This window comes from Vulpes vulpes, chromosome 3 (assembly GCF_048418805.1).
Source record: "Vulpes vulpes isolate BD-2025 chromosome 3, VulVul3, whole genome shotgun sequence".
In the NCBI taxonomy this organism is placed as follows: Eukaryota; Metazoa; Chordata; class Mammalia; order Carnivora; family Canidae; genus Vulpes; species Vulpes vulpes.
This window is the reverse complement of record NC_132782.1, coordinates 73,706,816-73,721,695: the sequence shown is the minus strand read 5'-3', so window position 1 is coordinate 73,721,695 and position 14,880 is coordinate 73,706,816. Positions and strand designations below refer to the sequence as shown.

General features: G+C 43.3%; 1 protein-coding gene and 1 long non-coding RNA gene across 9 annotated transcripts in view; one reads left to right on the top strand and one right to left on the bottom strand.

Moving 5' to 3' along the window:
- OTULIN (OTU deubiquitinase with linear linkage specificity) overlaps positions 1-7,770 on the bottom strand; it is a 40,820-nt gene extending 33,050 nt beyond the window's left edge. For 3 of the 7 annotated variants that reach the window (XM_072752743.1, XM_072752744.1, XM_072752737.1), the window contains exon 1: positions 7,544-7,762. In XM_072752743.1, the coding sequence (XP_072608844.1) occupies positions 7,544-7,695 (152 nt within the window). In that variant the 5' untranslated portion in view covers positions 7,696-7,762. Of the gene's footprint in view, positions 1-3,654; positions 3,730-5,608; positions 5,723-7,543 lie in introns of those variants that run through there. The other 4 variants (XM_072752739.1, XM_072752740.1, XM_072752741.1 and 1 more) reach the window with 3 other exon arrangements.
- A 158-nt stretch (positions 7,771-7,928) lies between these two features.
- LOC140598255 (uncharacterized) overlaps positions 7,929-14,880 on the top strand; it is a 69,440-nt gene continuing 62,488 nt past the window's right edge. The window contains exon 1 of one of the 2 annotated variants that reach the window (XR_012000491.1): positions 7,929-8,493. This is a non-coding gene — a long non-coding RNA (uncharacterized lncRNA). The remainder of the gene's footprint in view (positions 8,494-14,880) is intronic. The other variant, XR_012000492.1, reaches the window with a different exon arrangement.

The following is a 14,880-nucleotide window of genomic DNA, read 5'->3' as shown; positions in this document are numbered from 1 at the left end:
CTGACATTTTCCCTCCTGTTACATTATGCACGTGTTTAAAAAATTTATTAGACACTAAAAGTCTAACTTTCTCATGTTACATGATGATGATCTGATAAAATATGAATCTTAAATCTTGGATGTTCATATTTCTATCATTCCACTTCAGGGTTTCTTAATTTCAATTAGATACTTAAACATCACTTTAGTGGCTACATAGCTCTGAGGTCATTTTAACTGTAACATTTATTGATATGGGCCCTCAACTATATTCATAAGCATCTTAGCATGTATCTTATCATTGAAGCCATGTCATGATCCTATCAAGTTCCATGAATGAAGAGAATACTAATAAAAGTATTTACACAGGAATGCAGGCCAATTGTATTATGTCACAAGCACATTTTACAATCACTAATTTAAAAACAAGGATAGGAGAACAGCAATTATTACAAGCTCAACAAAACTAAAAAACAAAACAAAACAAAAAAAAACCTTCCAAGGCTCCTTCTGCTCCCTGACCCCCACATTCAAGCAGCCAGTCACATGAAAAATTAGAGAGGTTGACAATCTATGAAAGACTCCTAACTCTGGGAAATGAACAAGGGGTGGTGGAAGGGGAGGTGGGTGGGGGGATGCGGTGAGTGGGTGACAGGCACTGAGGGGGGCACTTGACGAGATGAACATTGGATGTTATACTATATGTAGGCAAATTGAACTATAATACAAAACAAATATATCCCTACTGTCCCACATACCTGAAGTGCTGCCACTCTGACCAACTTATGTAATAGGTTTCTAAAATATCTAGTCTCATTTAGCAAGTGAACAATAACCTACTATGTACTAGAAAGGGGAAAAAAAACCCATTGGGTGCTAGACAAGGATTGAAAAAGGGTATTTCCTTTAACCCCTCAAGATAAGCCACAATTTGATAATGATGAGAAACCGAAATATCAACTCTATCTTTGCTAAAACCACAAGACATGTGAAAGCCCAAACAGCTTCAAGGGAGATGAAGAAACAGTAAATGACAGAGGACAGGGAAGCTTCCATGCCTCCATGCCAGCAAAGGAACATCTGCTGGATGGTAAGACAGTAAACCTGCAGAACCCTCAGAAGCACTTAGGAACTGGAAGTGTCAAGTACTTTTCAGGGTACAGGAGGCACCCAGAGCGGAAAACAAGGAAACTGGCTGATGTACACATAAAGTGTAATCAGACCCTCAAGTCCCTAGGTTTCCTCCCCATGACAGCACATCCCCAATCTTCACACAAGACAGAGGCTCCAGGCATGATGACACGCAGGAAGGAGTTAGTTAATAACAAATAAGGACCTGAGTGAAGGACCTGAGATACTCCTGTCCCCAATTCCCTCAGCACCCCAGCTCCTAGTACATGGCCCAGCATAGCAGGGGGAAAGAAAGAAGGGATGAGCAGGAGCAAGAGACAGATGAAGAAGGGATAGTGAGAGAAGCAGATGAAGTGGAGAATCTAACATACCCACCTTCCCCATCTCACTGAAACCCTGTAATGGCTCCCAAATAAGCAGGGAAGTCTGTATGTAGACCTAGCCTGTATTCCACAATTCCTCTACACATACCCACACTTCAGTCCAAATACTTGACCAACACTAGCCTACGCTTTTACATCTGTGCTTGGCTCAATCCATTCCCTTTGCTAGAATGGCTCACTGCCTAACATAGTAGGACACATGTGATATGGGTGATCCCGCTGTAGAGTGCCATGGTTAGAGTGAGGACCCGAAAGTTACAAGGTCTCATTAGCCCTGTGTGTGTGTGACTATGGAGATAAAGCAACTATACCTTTTGGTGCTTAAATTTAACCACTTAAACTTAACCACTGTAAAAAGGACAGTAAGAGAACTCATCTCTAAAGATTGTTGTGAAAATGGACACATGTAAAATACCAGCTCTCCAAAAAGTTCTTCTTATTCTCATACTACACCACTGGTGTGGAACACTAATAAACAATTCACCCACTGGTCATTTATTGTTCCTTTTTTTCTCTCTAAATGAAAGTAATGTGTATGGGCCTACTTTTTTTTATTTTTTTAAAGATTTATTTATTTATTTATTTATTTATTTATTTATTTATTTATTTATTTATTTATTTATTCATGACAGACAGAGAGAGAAGCAGAGACACAGGCAGAGGGAAAAGCAGGCTCCATGCTGGGAGCCTGACGCGGGACTCAATCCCGGGTCTCCAGGATTGCGCCCTGAGCCAAAGGCAGGCGCCAAACCACTGGGCCACCCAGGGATCCCCGGGCCTACTTTTAAAAATAGTGTGGGGCTGAAGGGACATATTAGGAAAAGATACTTTCCATGTTCTCCCCCCCCCCCTGTGAGATTCCAAGTAAAGGGTATGGTGTCACCCAGGGAGCCTACAACTAGAGGTAAAAGCAAACAGAAACCAGATTCACAGGGACTATACATCAAAAGCCTAAAATAAAAAGTGACTAAATGTGTTAGTTCTTTTAATAATTTCATTATATCTTTTGGCCTCCGTTCTAATCTTATCAAATAGGAGAGAAATTCTGATCCTGTAAAATAAGCATTTAAGTGAACCACTTTCTTGACGTCATCAGAAGCATGTCTTTGGGCAAGCCACTTTCCTAATCTTGGCCTTGGTTTTTCTCATCTTCAAAGTGAGAAGAGCAGATAAGATCTGTACAATCTACACGGTTCCTCTTCCAGGGCTTAAGTTCTAACGAACTATGAACCTATGCATTGTTAAAAATTGTGCTTCAAGAGAATTCTGTGGCTATGCTGCAGGCACATGTGGCTCCACTTTTGTCCTCTTCCTTTTAATTTGCAAAATAACCCAAGTGCAATTGCAACACCAGTGCCCAGAGGAAGTTCTCTAAACAAACATCTCTTAGTACAGCTACACATACAAATTTCCACAAAGGGTAATAGGAATAGAACGAAAAGAAATCAACATGAGAACTAAATGTGAAAGGAAGACAGAGTAGAAAGGAAGATTATTGGAAATAAAAAAGCACTTATTCAAGATATACAAATGCAGTAAAGTATAAATGGGTGAATGGGAGGCCAGAGTACATTCAAATTACTTAAACCACAACCAGATTTCATTCAGATCCTGTGCATAAATGTTTGCTAACTTCCCTGGCCACAAAGGACAAGTATCCAAGGACGTTTGCTGACTTTACAAGGCCACAAGGAAACCGTATAATATGGCCTTTAAAGGCCACTTTTAAAATGATACTAAAGCTGTAATTCCTTGGAGAGAGAATAAATTTTAAGCAATAAGTTCAATTAGTATGGTCAGAAAAGATATTTAATAGCCAAAGTGAAATAAGTCATCCAACATAAGGGCAATCAACTAAAGAGATAGAGATGTGTAAGGACAAGAAAAATAAAAATATTATTTAATAGTTCACTCAATAATCTTTTGCTTTAAACTTTTTAAATATCAAAATATTAAAGCTGAAAATAGCAACAAAATATTTACATATTTATATTTTGTATTTATATAATTTATGCTTATCGTACATTATATTTAAACTAGAGGTTTGAATTTTTGTTATGAGAAGGGAAGGTAGTGAAATAATGAAAAGAAAAAGGATATCACATTGTAAGATAAAATCGTTATGACTGGTTTCAGAAATTTGGTAAACTTTTGTGTTTACATGTCAAGTTGGGGTGGGGAGTGTCTACCATTTGACACCGAAGAGGCCACTGAAGCTCAAACTCTCAAATGATCACCATGGCCAAAGGTTTCCTTCTAGAAAACATAAAAGATAGGTAGAAAAGTAAAACGAAGTCTTAAATGTGACTTGATATCTTGGGGACCACTGCATGTGAGTCATGGTCAATAACACAAGTGAGTTAAATTTTAAAACCAAAATCCTAGTAAGTTCTACTTTAAAAAAAAAGTCTTTTTTTAAAGGAATTTGCTTATTCATAAGAGATACAGAGAGAGAGAGGCACAGACATAGGCAGAAAGAGGGACTTGACCCCAGGATCCCAGGACCATGACCAGAGCCAAAGGCAGAGGCCCAACCACTGAGCCACCCTGGTGCCCCTACTTAGAAAATTAAAATTCTCAGTTTAGTATATTGTTATTTTAAAGAATGTATTTTCTTTTTAAAAAAAATTTTATTTATTTATTTGACAGAGACAGAGAGCGCGCGCACCCACACATGTGCACACAAGCAGGGGGAGGGGCAGAGGGAGAGGAAGCAGACTCCCTGCTAAGCAGGGAGCTTGATGTAGGCTAGAACCAAGGACCCCGGGATCATGACTTGAGCCACCCTGGCGCCCCTAAAATGTGTATTTTCAAGCTCCCATTCTCTTAAGCTAGAGATGAAATATCTTATTCTTAACATCGAAGCAATATACATGATTGAGTCAACTACATGATTTTGCATACCAAATTATAACCTTTCTTGATCTGTTCAAAGACCTGCATAAGAATAAATGTTTAAAAATTTAATTTAAAAATGGTTACCACATACAAACAAAATTATACTGTTGCCAGGAACAAAAGCTATCAACTAAAGTCATAGAGCTCAGTGAAGCAAGGCGTTTCTGTAAAGCCAATTTTTCAAGTTCTGATAAAAGTAAACATGTAATATGAAAAAAGCCAATTCTAATGTATATGAAAAACTAACAAGACAGCATTGCAATCACTCACCATTTTGAACATTTGCATTAAGTTCCCCTTAGTTGTCTAAAAAAGCTAAGCTGAGTATGGCTTTATTCAGCTTTCTAAACTTGAACGCTGCAGTTCACGCTTAACTTAGCCTATCCTAGAAGACCAATGGCCCAGGCAGTGTTGGTTAAGACAGTGTCAACCGCTGTGATACCAATGTACCTTCCCACAAATACACAGGAAAAGCAAAGACCACTCAACCCAGCCTTTCTCCACCACTTAGCAGTTTTAGAGATAGGTGAACAACACATCAAATGCAGGAAAGTACTGACACCCAAGCCAACATTCCACCTCCCTTCTGCAAGTGGACTTTCCATGACTGGCTCATGCTACTCCACGTGACTTCCAGAGGTGTCTGGGGACAACCCAGATATCCTCAACAATGAGGTTTGAAACAGTCTTTACTTCCAGGTGGGAGAAGGGATAGGAGGGAGTACCTGTTACCTCATCAAACATAGTCCCACAGGAGCTAAGAAGTGAGGTAAGTGGGACAACACATTCACACAACAACATATTTAGCAACATTCAAGAACAATGGTTTAATGACTTATTCACAGCCCTTTTGAAGATCCAAAGCTTTCATTAGAACCTTGGCCCAGAAAAACAAATATACATAAAATTTTACCTTCAATTTCAGAGGGGTTCACAAACATGTTCCCCACCACACACTGCCAGCCTATGGACCCCAGATTCAAACCATGTCCCGTCATTAGGCAGACAAAGATGGGCCTTGCCATAATCTTGCTTCTCAATTCCCTAAGCATGTCTAGCCTGGCCACCAACCATGTCCCAGGACCATCTTTGTCCTTAAGGATGGTAGTTTACTTTAGCTAAGGGCAAGAAGTAGACACAGTCTCAGCCTCAAATGCGGGGTGGGGGTGGGGGTACAGAGTGGTGAGCAGAGGAAAGAGCACAGAAGACATGCTCACAGGAAGAGTGAGGCAGCTTCAAGGAAGTCAACTGAATCTGGTGTGACCTAAGACTTCTTCAAATCAGACCGTTAAGTCATCTGTAAGCCATCCTTAGGGCTTGTCCAGGGGATGCCAGCCAACAACAGCTCTCAAATGAGCTAGAGGAGGAAAGGGGAAGGTCATTATAAATCATGCTCCTCTGCCTGGTTTTGCTGAGAGAGCCAGAAAAAGATGGAGGTAGGTTCCCACCGAGGCATCAGGAAACTTGGCCCTGAAACCTACTCCCTGTCTCCCTGGCCAAGAAGCACTTCTGTTACCTGCAACTCAGTTTCCTAATGTGTAAAATGGCAAACCTAGGCTGGGTGGTTTTGTTTTGTTTTTTTGATTCCTTTCAGACTAAGTCTGTAAATCTATTGACAGCAGTAAGAAGTATGCCTCAAAACCTTTTCATCAGCAAAGAGCCCTCCTTCCCACTGTGGCCTAATTCCCCAGGTTCTGACTCTGGAAACCACATACAACAGAAAAACTTGCCAAATAACTATGCATACTTTTAGGAACACGGTTCTGGATTCAAAGTTTCTCCATCTCGAAGAGGCATGAGAATGCTAAGGTGCAGCTTCTGAGGGGCACGGTCTCTAATTGGGGTGTCATAGCTCCGACCACCAGGGCAAGAGCAAGGCTGCAACAGTTAGAAACCAGGATGGGCTGTGGAGGGGCAGAAGCAGAAGACACTCCTTCTCTCTCCCTGCAGCCCAGCCTGCTCTACTCTCTGCAGAGTCAGAGGTGCTTCTCTAACCCTGAAGAGAGAGACCACATTAGCTCACACATGGGCCTACATGGTGGTTTCAATTAAAAAGTAAAATGATACTACTTAAAACTTAGGATATTTCATTAAAAAGTCAGGATACCCGGATGCTTTGAATACAGAAAATCCAGGAAGCAAAGGGTAGAACCTAGTGGCCTCTGACCCCAACAGTGATGGACACAGCTCTCCAGAAACCCATGGTCCACACCTGGCCTCACTCACTCAGGTCACCTGCATAGCTCCTGGGGTTTGAGACTGCCTTTGCCAAATCTTTCCCAGTAGCCATAGACACATTGCAAGTGGATAATAATACCATCCCAAGAGGGTTTGGGTGCTCAATAAATGAGAAAGTCAATGCCCATGGTAAAGAACCATACACATGAAAGTTATTATAATACAGTAGCTGCATGGGCCTGCCAAAGATTGCTTTATAGGAAATGCCAAAAAAAAAAAAAAAAAAGTCACATTTGAACGCACCTAATAATTCAACTTGCCAGCCAATAAGCTACCTGTCAAAATAGTTATCTGAGTGCTTTCATCAATTTTGGAATTCAAAGGCATTTATATGTGCCTAGAACCTGAATGTGTAGGAAAAGTCTCTACACTTCAAGTCTATATTCGGCTTCCACCTCACTCCCACACCCTTGCTAAAATCATCAACGCTTCCGATTTATGCTGCCTTCTTTACAATTCACCAAACAGTTGATCTAACCAGCACTGCCCTCCGTATTTAAAAATCAAGGGGGAGGGGGGCAGCTGGTTAAGCCGTTAATGGGCAGGGAGCGCTGGGTCAGACTCCGTCCAAAGTCTGTCCCACAGGCAGGAGCTCATCCAGCAGCCACGGGCCTTCCGGGAGCTGTTTTCCCTCGGCTCCGACCGAAGCACCCTCCCTTTCCTCCCCCAGCAAGTCGGAGGGAAGATGCACTGGGCGTCAGTTGACAGTACGCTTTCCGGCTCGTTTCCCAAGTTCCCGGCGCTCTGCCGCTAGAGCCTCGCAGAAAGGAGAACAGAGGCCGCTGGGGGCCAGGCCTGGGAGACGGCGGGCTCGGAGCGCAAACGGCCGAGCGCGCCTCTCCGTCGCCGCCCACCCGCCCGGGCCCCAGGGAGCGACGGGCTGTCCGCCCGCCCCGCCGCACCCCCCGACTCACTGCTCCGCCGGGCACCGCACCGCGGCCCGGGGCTGCCCGCCGGCCGCCGCCTTCCCGCCCTCCCGCGGCGCGGCTCCCGCTTCCCGCGCCGACTTCTCGGCGCAGCCCGCGCCCGGCCACGCTCCGGGCTGGGGCATGGCGCCCCGACTCATGCGGCCGCCTCCGAACGACCCGGAGCCCCACCCGTCCGGGCGCCCGGCCGCAGCCGCCACCCCCGCCGCCGCCACTCCCAGCCCGCCGGCTGCCGAGGCTGCGCAGAGCACTTCCGCACGCGTCACAGCCGCCCGCCCCGCGGCCTCCGACCCGCGGGGAGGGGGCGTGGCCTCCGGCACCCGGCGGGGAGGGGGCGTGGCCTCCGGCACCCGGCGGCCGCGGAGCCCTTCCGCGCGGCGTCGGCTCCCGCGGCTGCGCAGGCGCAGCCCCGGACGACTAGGGCCGCCGGCCTGGGGCGAGCACTGCGCATGCTCAACACGGCGGACCCCCGCCGGAGTTCCTCGGGCGCCGGTACCGCCGGACGTGGCGGCCGGGCCGAGGCGTGACGGGCAGGCCCCGCGCGGGCGGAGGGACGCGTCCTTGGGGACGGGGAGGCGAGGAAGGCCGGCTCGCTGTGTGCTCGGGCGCCGCATTCTTCCCAGTGAAGTTCGATGTTGGAGAATATGAGCAAAGGGGAAACGTCGGGAGAAGGCGAAGTGTCTCGCCCCGGGGAGAGAGCAGAGACCCCTCCGCCGAGCAGCGGCCGGCGCGGGGCGGGGCCGGCGAGCGCAGGACCGCGGTCGGAGGGAGGCGGCCCGCGGCGGGCACCTCGGCGAGGAGCCGGGACTCTGCCGAGGACGCTGCTGCAAGACGGGCGCCGCGGACCCGACCGGGAAAGGCTTCCTGAGGCCGGGGAGGCAGCTCGTGCTCGGTCCTCGCTGAGACATCGGAACCCGGCGACTAGTTTGCTTGTTTACGTAGGTACCACGAAGTCTTATCTTTCGACTTTTTATTTTTTCGATGTTTTATTTGAATTCGATTTGCCGACAGATGGTCCAACACCCAGTGCTCACCCCGTCGCGCACCCCTCAGTGCCCCCGCCGCCTCCCCTTCCACAACCCTTTGTTTCCCAGGCTCAGGAGTCTCTCTTGATTTGCCTTCCTCTCTGATTTTTCCCCACTCAGTTCCCCTCCTTTCCCTTATAGTCTCTTTCATTATTTCTTACACTCTGCTTATGAATGAAACCATATGTTTGTCCTTCTCCTGCTGACTTACTTGACTCAGCATAATACCCTCCAGTTGCAAACCCGTGGAAGCAAATGGTGGGTGTGCATCCTTCCTCATGGCTGAGGAATATCCCATGGTGTATGTAGACCACGTGATCTTTAACCATATTCATCTGTCGATGGACAGCAGGCTCCTTCCACAGTTTGGCCACCGTGGACATTGCTGCTGTGAACATTGGGGTGCAGGTGCCCCTTGTGGGGGAGGGAGGTGGTGACTATTTTAAAAGACCACTTTGTTATAGAAAAGGTTGGAAAGGGATGAGGCTGGAAGTCCAGTTTTGGGGAGACTGGAGAGTAGTGGGCATCAAAGGGAGAAACTGAATGGAAAAGAAAGACTATTTCCTCCTCCAAGAATATTGGAGGAAAGTAGTCAAAAGGCACAAACTTCCAGTTACAAGATTAATTATTTATCTAAATAATTAGTAGGGATGTAATGTACGACATGATGACTATGTCTAATGCTGCTATATGGTACCTAAGAAAGCTTTTAGGAGTAGATCCCAGGAATCCCTTGGTGGCCCAGCAGTTCAGCGCCTTCAGCCCAAGGCCTGATCCTGGAGCCCTGGGATGGAGTCTCACATCGGGCTCCCTGCATGGAGCCTGCTTCTCCCTCTGCCTGTGCCCCTGCCTCTGTGTGTGTGTGTCTCTCATGAATAAATAAATAAAATCTTTAAAGCAAACAAAAAAAGAATAGATCTCAGCAATTCTAATAACAAGGAGAATTTTTCTTGTATCTCTCTGATAGTTGTTAACTAAGCCAATTACAGTAGTCATTTCACAATATATGTAAACCAAGCATCTTGCTATACACCTTAAATTCATACAGTGATGTGTACCAGTTTTTTCTCAATAAAACTGGAAAAAATGATAAAAAATACTCGTATTTTGAGGAAAGAACCATGGGATAGATTTTTTCCTTTAATTCGAAAAAGTAATAAATGCATGTGCTAAAAATATTCAGAGCATACAAAAGAATATAGGAGTTATATTTCCAATGGCTATTAAGGAAGTGGGATTATAGTGGGTTGAATAATGTCTCCCAAAATTCATGTCCACTTGGAACCTCAGTGAGACCTATTTGGAAATTGGGACTTTGTAGTTGTAATCAGTTAAGATGAGGTCACAATGGGTTAGACTGGGCCAGAAATCCAATGACTAGTATCCTTAGGAAAGGATGCTGAAATACATAGTGACAGGAAGTATGGACATGTGAAGATAAAGGCAGAGATTGGAGTGTTGTGAGTATATATGGAGAAATGCTGGCAGCCACTAGTAGCTAGGACAAGGCAAGGAAAGATAATTCCAAAGAGCCTTCAGAAGAAGCATGGCCCTGCTGATAACTTGATCTCAGGCATCTATCCTCCAGAACTATGAGAAAATACATCTTTAATTTTTTAAGCCCTCAGTTTGTGGTACTGTGCTGTAGCAGTCCTAGGAAACTAACAGATGAAGACTTATAAAATTCTGTCAGGCTGAATGTATTAATAAGGGCCCACCAAGCAGATATTCTAGATACAACATGTTACCTCCAGGGATTAGAAAGCTAACAACTTGTTTGAATGGTTACTGAATATGTCTTTTTCTATTATGCATGTGAATCTGGGAAAATAATCATAAGATGGGTTTAGAGACCCACTGGGCCCACTATAAGAAGGACCTCAGTGAAATCCTATTGATCACTTGACTTCCATCCACCCCAAAGTGCTTACACTAAATGAAATGCCAGAACTGCCTAGGATACTATTGAGGAAGGTATCCCAAGCCTTGGAGGTAAGTGGGGTTGACATGTTAGAATGAATTTATCATGTAAGACTTGCTCACCCACCCCTGGAGTGTCCAAAGGACACTACCCTTCACCATGACTATGAGAAGTAAATATACGAGGGAAGCCCCAGCATCTTTGAAGATATGCAATTGCTCTTCTCTGTAGTCAGATACATCTTACAGTGGAAACTACCACCATCAAACTCAGATTCCTAAATGCAGTGGGGATAAGGGAATCTAGGAATGCAGGAACCAAGAGGTGGCACTTAATTGTCAAAAACTAGATAGGTGTGGTTACTGTAATGGACAGCTGAACCAAAACAGTAATCAGAATTGTCTGACTTGCAGAGACCTATGACATTGGCCATTTGATCATAGTGTCCCTAGGGAAAAAAAGAAATGGACAATCTACTAAATACATACTTGGTATGAGCAGAAGAGTTCTAGGTCTAGCAAACAGAAGTCCTAACTTGCACCACCAGAACAGAGTGTCACATCCCCTCCACTATTTTTCATACTTGAGCCAGGTTATACCCTCAGAACTCTTTGAAAGAAGGAGAGACCAAGTCCTTTTGGGGAAGGACCTTGTTCCACTGCCAAAAATGTATATTACTAATTTGTTCCCAGCCTTCCCCAAAGGGTCCTATGGCCATCTATCAGGGTGATTGCTCACTGGGGAAAAGGAAATAATCAGACTTTTGAGAGATTAGTAGACAATGGGTCTACTTTGACACTGATTCATAGAAACCCAGAACATCATTGTATCTACCAATCAGAGTGTAGCGGCTTATGATTAATGGAGTTTTAGCTCCGGTTCATCTCACATTATGCCCAGTGGGTCTCTGAACACATCCTATGGTCACTTCCCCAGTTCCAGAATGTGTAATTAAAATAGACTTGCTCAGCAACAAGCAGAATCCTCACATTGTTCCCCTGAGTTGTAAAGTGAAGGTTGTTATGGTAGAAAAGGTCAAATGGGAACCACTATAACTGTTTCTGCCTAAAAAATGTAAACCAAAAGCAATACCACATTCTTGGAGGGATTGCAAAGATTAGTACTACCATCAGGGACTTGAGAATTAGAGATGTGATAGCCACTACATCCCTTTCAAGAATTTGTCTATTTGACATGTACAGAAAATAGATGGCTCTTGGAGAATGACAGTGGATTTTCATAAATTGAATTCTGTGGTGATTCTAGTTGAACTGCTATTCCAGATGTGGTTTCATTGCTTGGGCAAATCAGCCTGTTTCCTAGTACTTGGTATGTAGCCATTGACCTGGCAAATGCTTTTTCTCCTCTACACCTGTTGAAAGTCTACCAGAAGGGATTAACTTTCAACTGACAAGGCCAGTGATTCACTTTCACTGTCTTACCACAGGATACATCAACTCTTCAGCCCTATGTCATGATTTAATCTACAAAGACCTTTCCCTTCCTCAGAAAATCATACTGGCCCATTACATTGAAGATGATAGTACTGATTAGTCCTGGTAGGCAGGAAGTAGCGATTACTGTACACATATTGGTAAGATATTTGCACATTAGAGAATGGAAAATAAATCCTCCAGGATTCAATGGCCTTCTTCCATGGTGAAATTACCAGGGATCCAGTGGTACGGGGAATATCAAAATAGCACTTCTAAGGGGAAGAATAAGTCATTACTAAAGGAAGAGGAAGGAGAAGTTGGCCACAGGTCCAGTCTATTGTACAAGTTGCTCTGCCATTTGGGTCATAAGATCCAGTAGGTCAATGGAGCTTGAAGTGGAAGTGGCAGATAGAGATGCTACTTGTAGTCTTTAGCAAGCATTTTTAAGTGAATCACAAGGCAAACCTTAGGATTTGGGACTAAAGCCCTGCTATCCTTCGTGGAAATTACTCTCCTTTTGAGAAACGCCTCTTGGACTGCTACTGGACCTTACTAGATAAAGAATGCCTATCCGTGAGTCACAAGTTACCATGTGACCTGAGCTCAGCAATAAATCATGTCAGTGGATTGTAACCTTGATAGATATGATCTGATGAAAATGGCTCTGCACTCATGTGATCTTCCAAAATCCCATAACCCCAGTCTAATCATGAGAAAAACATTGGACAAATTACAAATTCCATGAGAGGGGCATCCTACAAAATACTTGACTAGTATTTTTCAAAACTGTCAAGGTGATCAAAAACAAGAAAAATCTGAGAAACTATCACAGTCAAGAGGAGCCTAAGGAGATAGACTGACAACTAGGTGTAATGTGTCCTGGATGGGATCCTGGAACAAAACAACAAAACAGAATCCTCCTTCCTTAAAAGAAGTGGAGTATACTATCACCTTTGTTAATAATAATGTATTGGGGCATCAGGGTGTCTCATCAGTTAAGCATCCAACTCTTGGTTTCTGCTCAGGTCATGATCTCAGGGTCCTGGGATTGAGCCCTGCATCAGGCTCTGCACTTAGCCTGCTTGAAACTCTTTCTCTCTCCTTCTTCCTCTCACCATTTTTGTGCACACACACTCTCTCTATAAAATAAATATTCCAAAAAAATCAATGTAGCAATATTGGTTCATTAACTGTAGTAAATGTACCATACTAATGTAAGATGTTATCAGCAGGGAAAATTGGGTGCAGGGTATATAGAAACTCTGTACTCTCTTCTCCATTTTTCTGTAAATATGAACTATTCAAAAAAATAAAGCCTATTATACAGAAAAAATCAAATCACATCACAAACTGTTAAACAAAGACTTTCCAAAATAATGAAGAGTATCTAGTCACATTGTTCTTATTTTGCACTTCAATAGAAAATTTTCAATGTTAACGTTTCATCTTTAACCTTTTTAAACTTCCTATTGTGTATCTTTTATCATAAACATAATAAACAGAGGAACACGCACATTTTTAATATATATGTGCACATTGGAGATACACTGAATTTTTTCTGACATCACAGAACTAAATTATTAGAGGGCAAGTATGTTAGACTTAATTCAAAAATTAGAGTTTCTTAAGTCAAAAATTAGAGGAAATTGTAAAAAGTAAACCTATGAACTGTGATATAATTACAACTAGTCTAGTCTTATGTCAAGATGAATAAATAATAACAAAAATCTATAAGCCTATACAGTGACATTGCTAGAACAAACCCAGTTAGTTTCTGGCTTCCCCTTTGATTCATTCCTAATTTGATAACTAAAAATTATATGGTGTTGGGGATCCCTGGGTGGCTCAGTGGTTTGGCACCTGCCTTCGGCCCAGGGTGTGATTCTGGAGTCCCGGGATCGAGTCCCACGTCAGTCTCCCTGCATGGAGACTGCTTCTCCCTCTGCCTGTGTCTCTGTCTCTCATGAATAAATAAATAAATTAATTAATGTAATAAAAAATTATATGATGACATTATAATCTGTAAGTCCTTACACTTGGTAACTTACATTTTTTAATCACCTTGAATTGATGTAATTACCTCTTCAGCTGCCTTGCCTAAAATAGTTAATTCGTGAAAGACTCCAAGTTCCTTTACTTTGAAAACACCAGCCCTTATTTGTAATAACTTCCCAAGGAACAGGGCCAAACCATTAGAGTGGTTTTTTTTCTTAGTTTGATTAATTCTCTGAAAGGAACTTAATTGGATGCATATCCCCCCATTCAATACCACAAACTTACATTTTACAGCAAAGTCAAATTTTGCTCCCATTTTTACTCTATGGAATTTCCCAATGTCACAGCAATAAAAAAAATAGATTTCAAGTATTCTGTACATCAATTTCAAAAGTATTAACAGGAAAGGTACTTTTTAGTTTATTCTAGTATCATAGGTTATATACTTCTCAAGCTTGAAAGGAAATATTGTTAGTTTTGCTTAAAAATTAACTACTCTAGGAATAGCCAAATTTTGACAGGTCTTTTTCCAGCCCACTCCCGGATTGTGGGATGCTCATCACTTTAAACAGGATTTGGCAGGGGGAGATACCTACTGTGGCTTGGCAGTTCTGAAACTAGAAGAAATAACTTTCAATAGAAAAAAATAGGGGAAATAGTTCATTAGAAAAAAATCTCTTTCAGCAGTATTAATTTACCTGGAAAGCCCCAAAACTGTCCCCAAGAGTTTTCCTGGGAGAAGTATGGGTCATAATGAAATTTATCATGAAAATAAGACTTTCTTTTTTTTTTCGATTTGATAAATTTATTTTTTATTGGTGTTCAATTTGTCAACATACAGAATAACACCCAGTGCTCATCCCGTCAAGTGCCCACCTCAGTGCCCGTCACCCAGTCACCCCCACCCCCCGCCTACCTCCCTTTCTGCCACCCTTAGTTCGTTTCCCA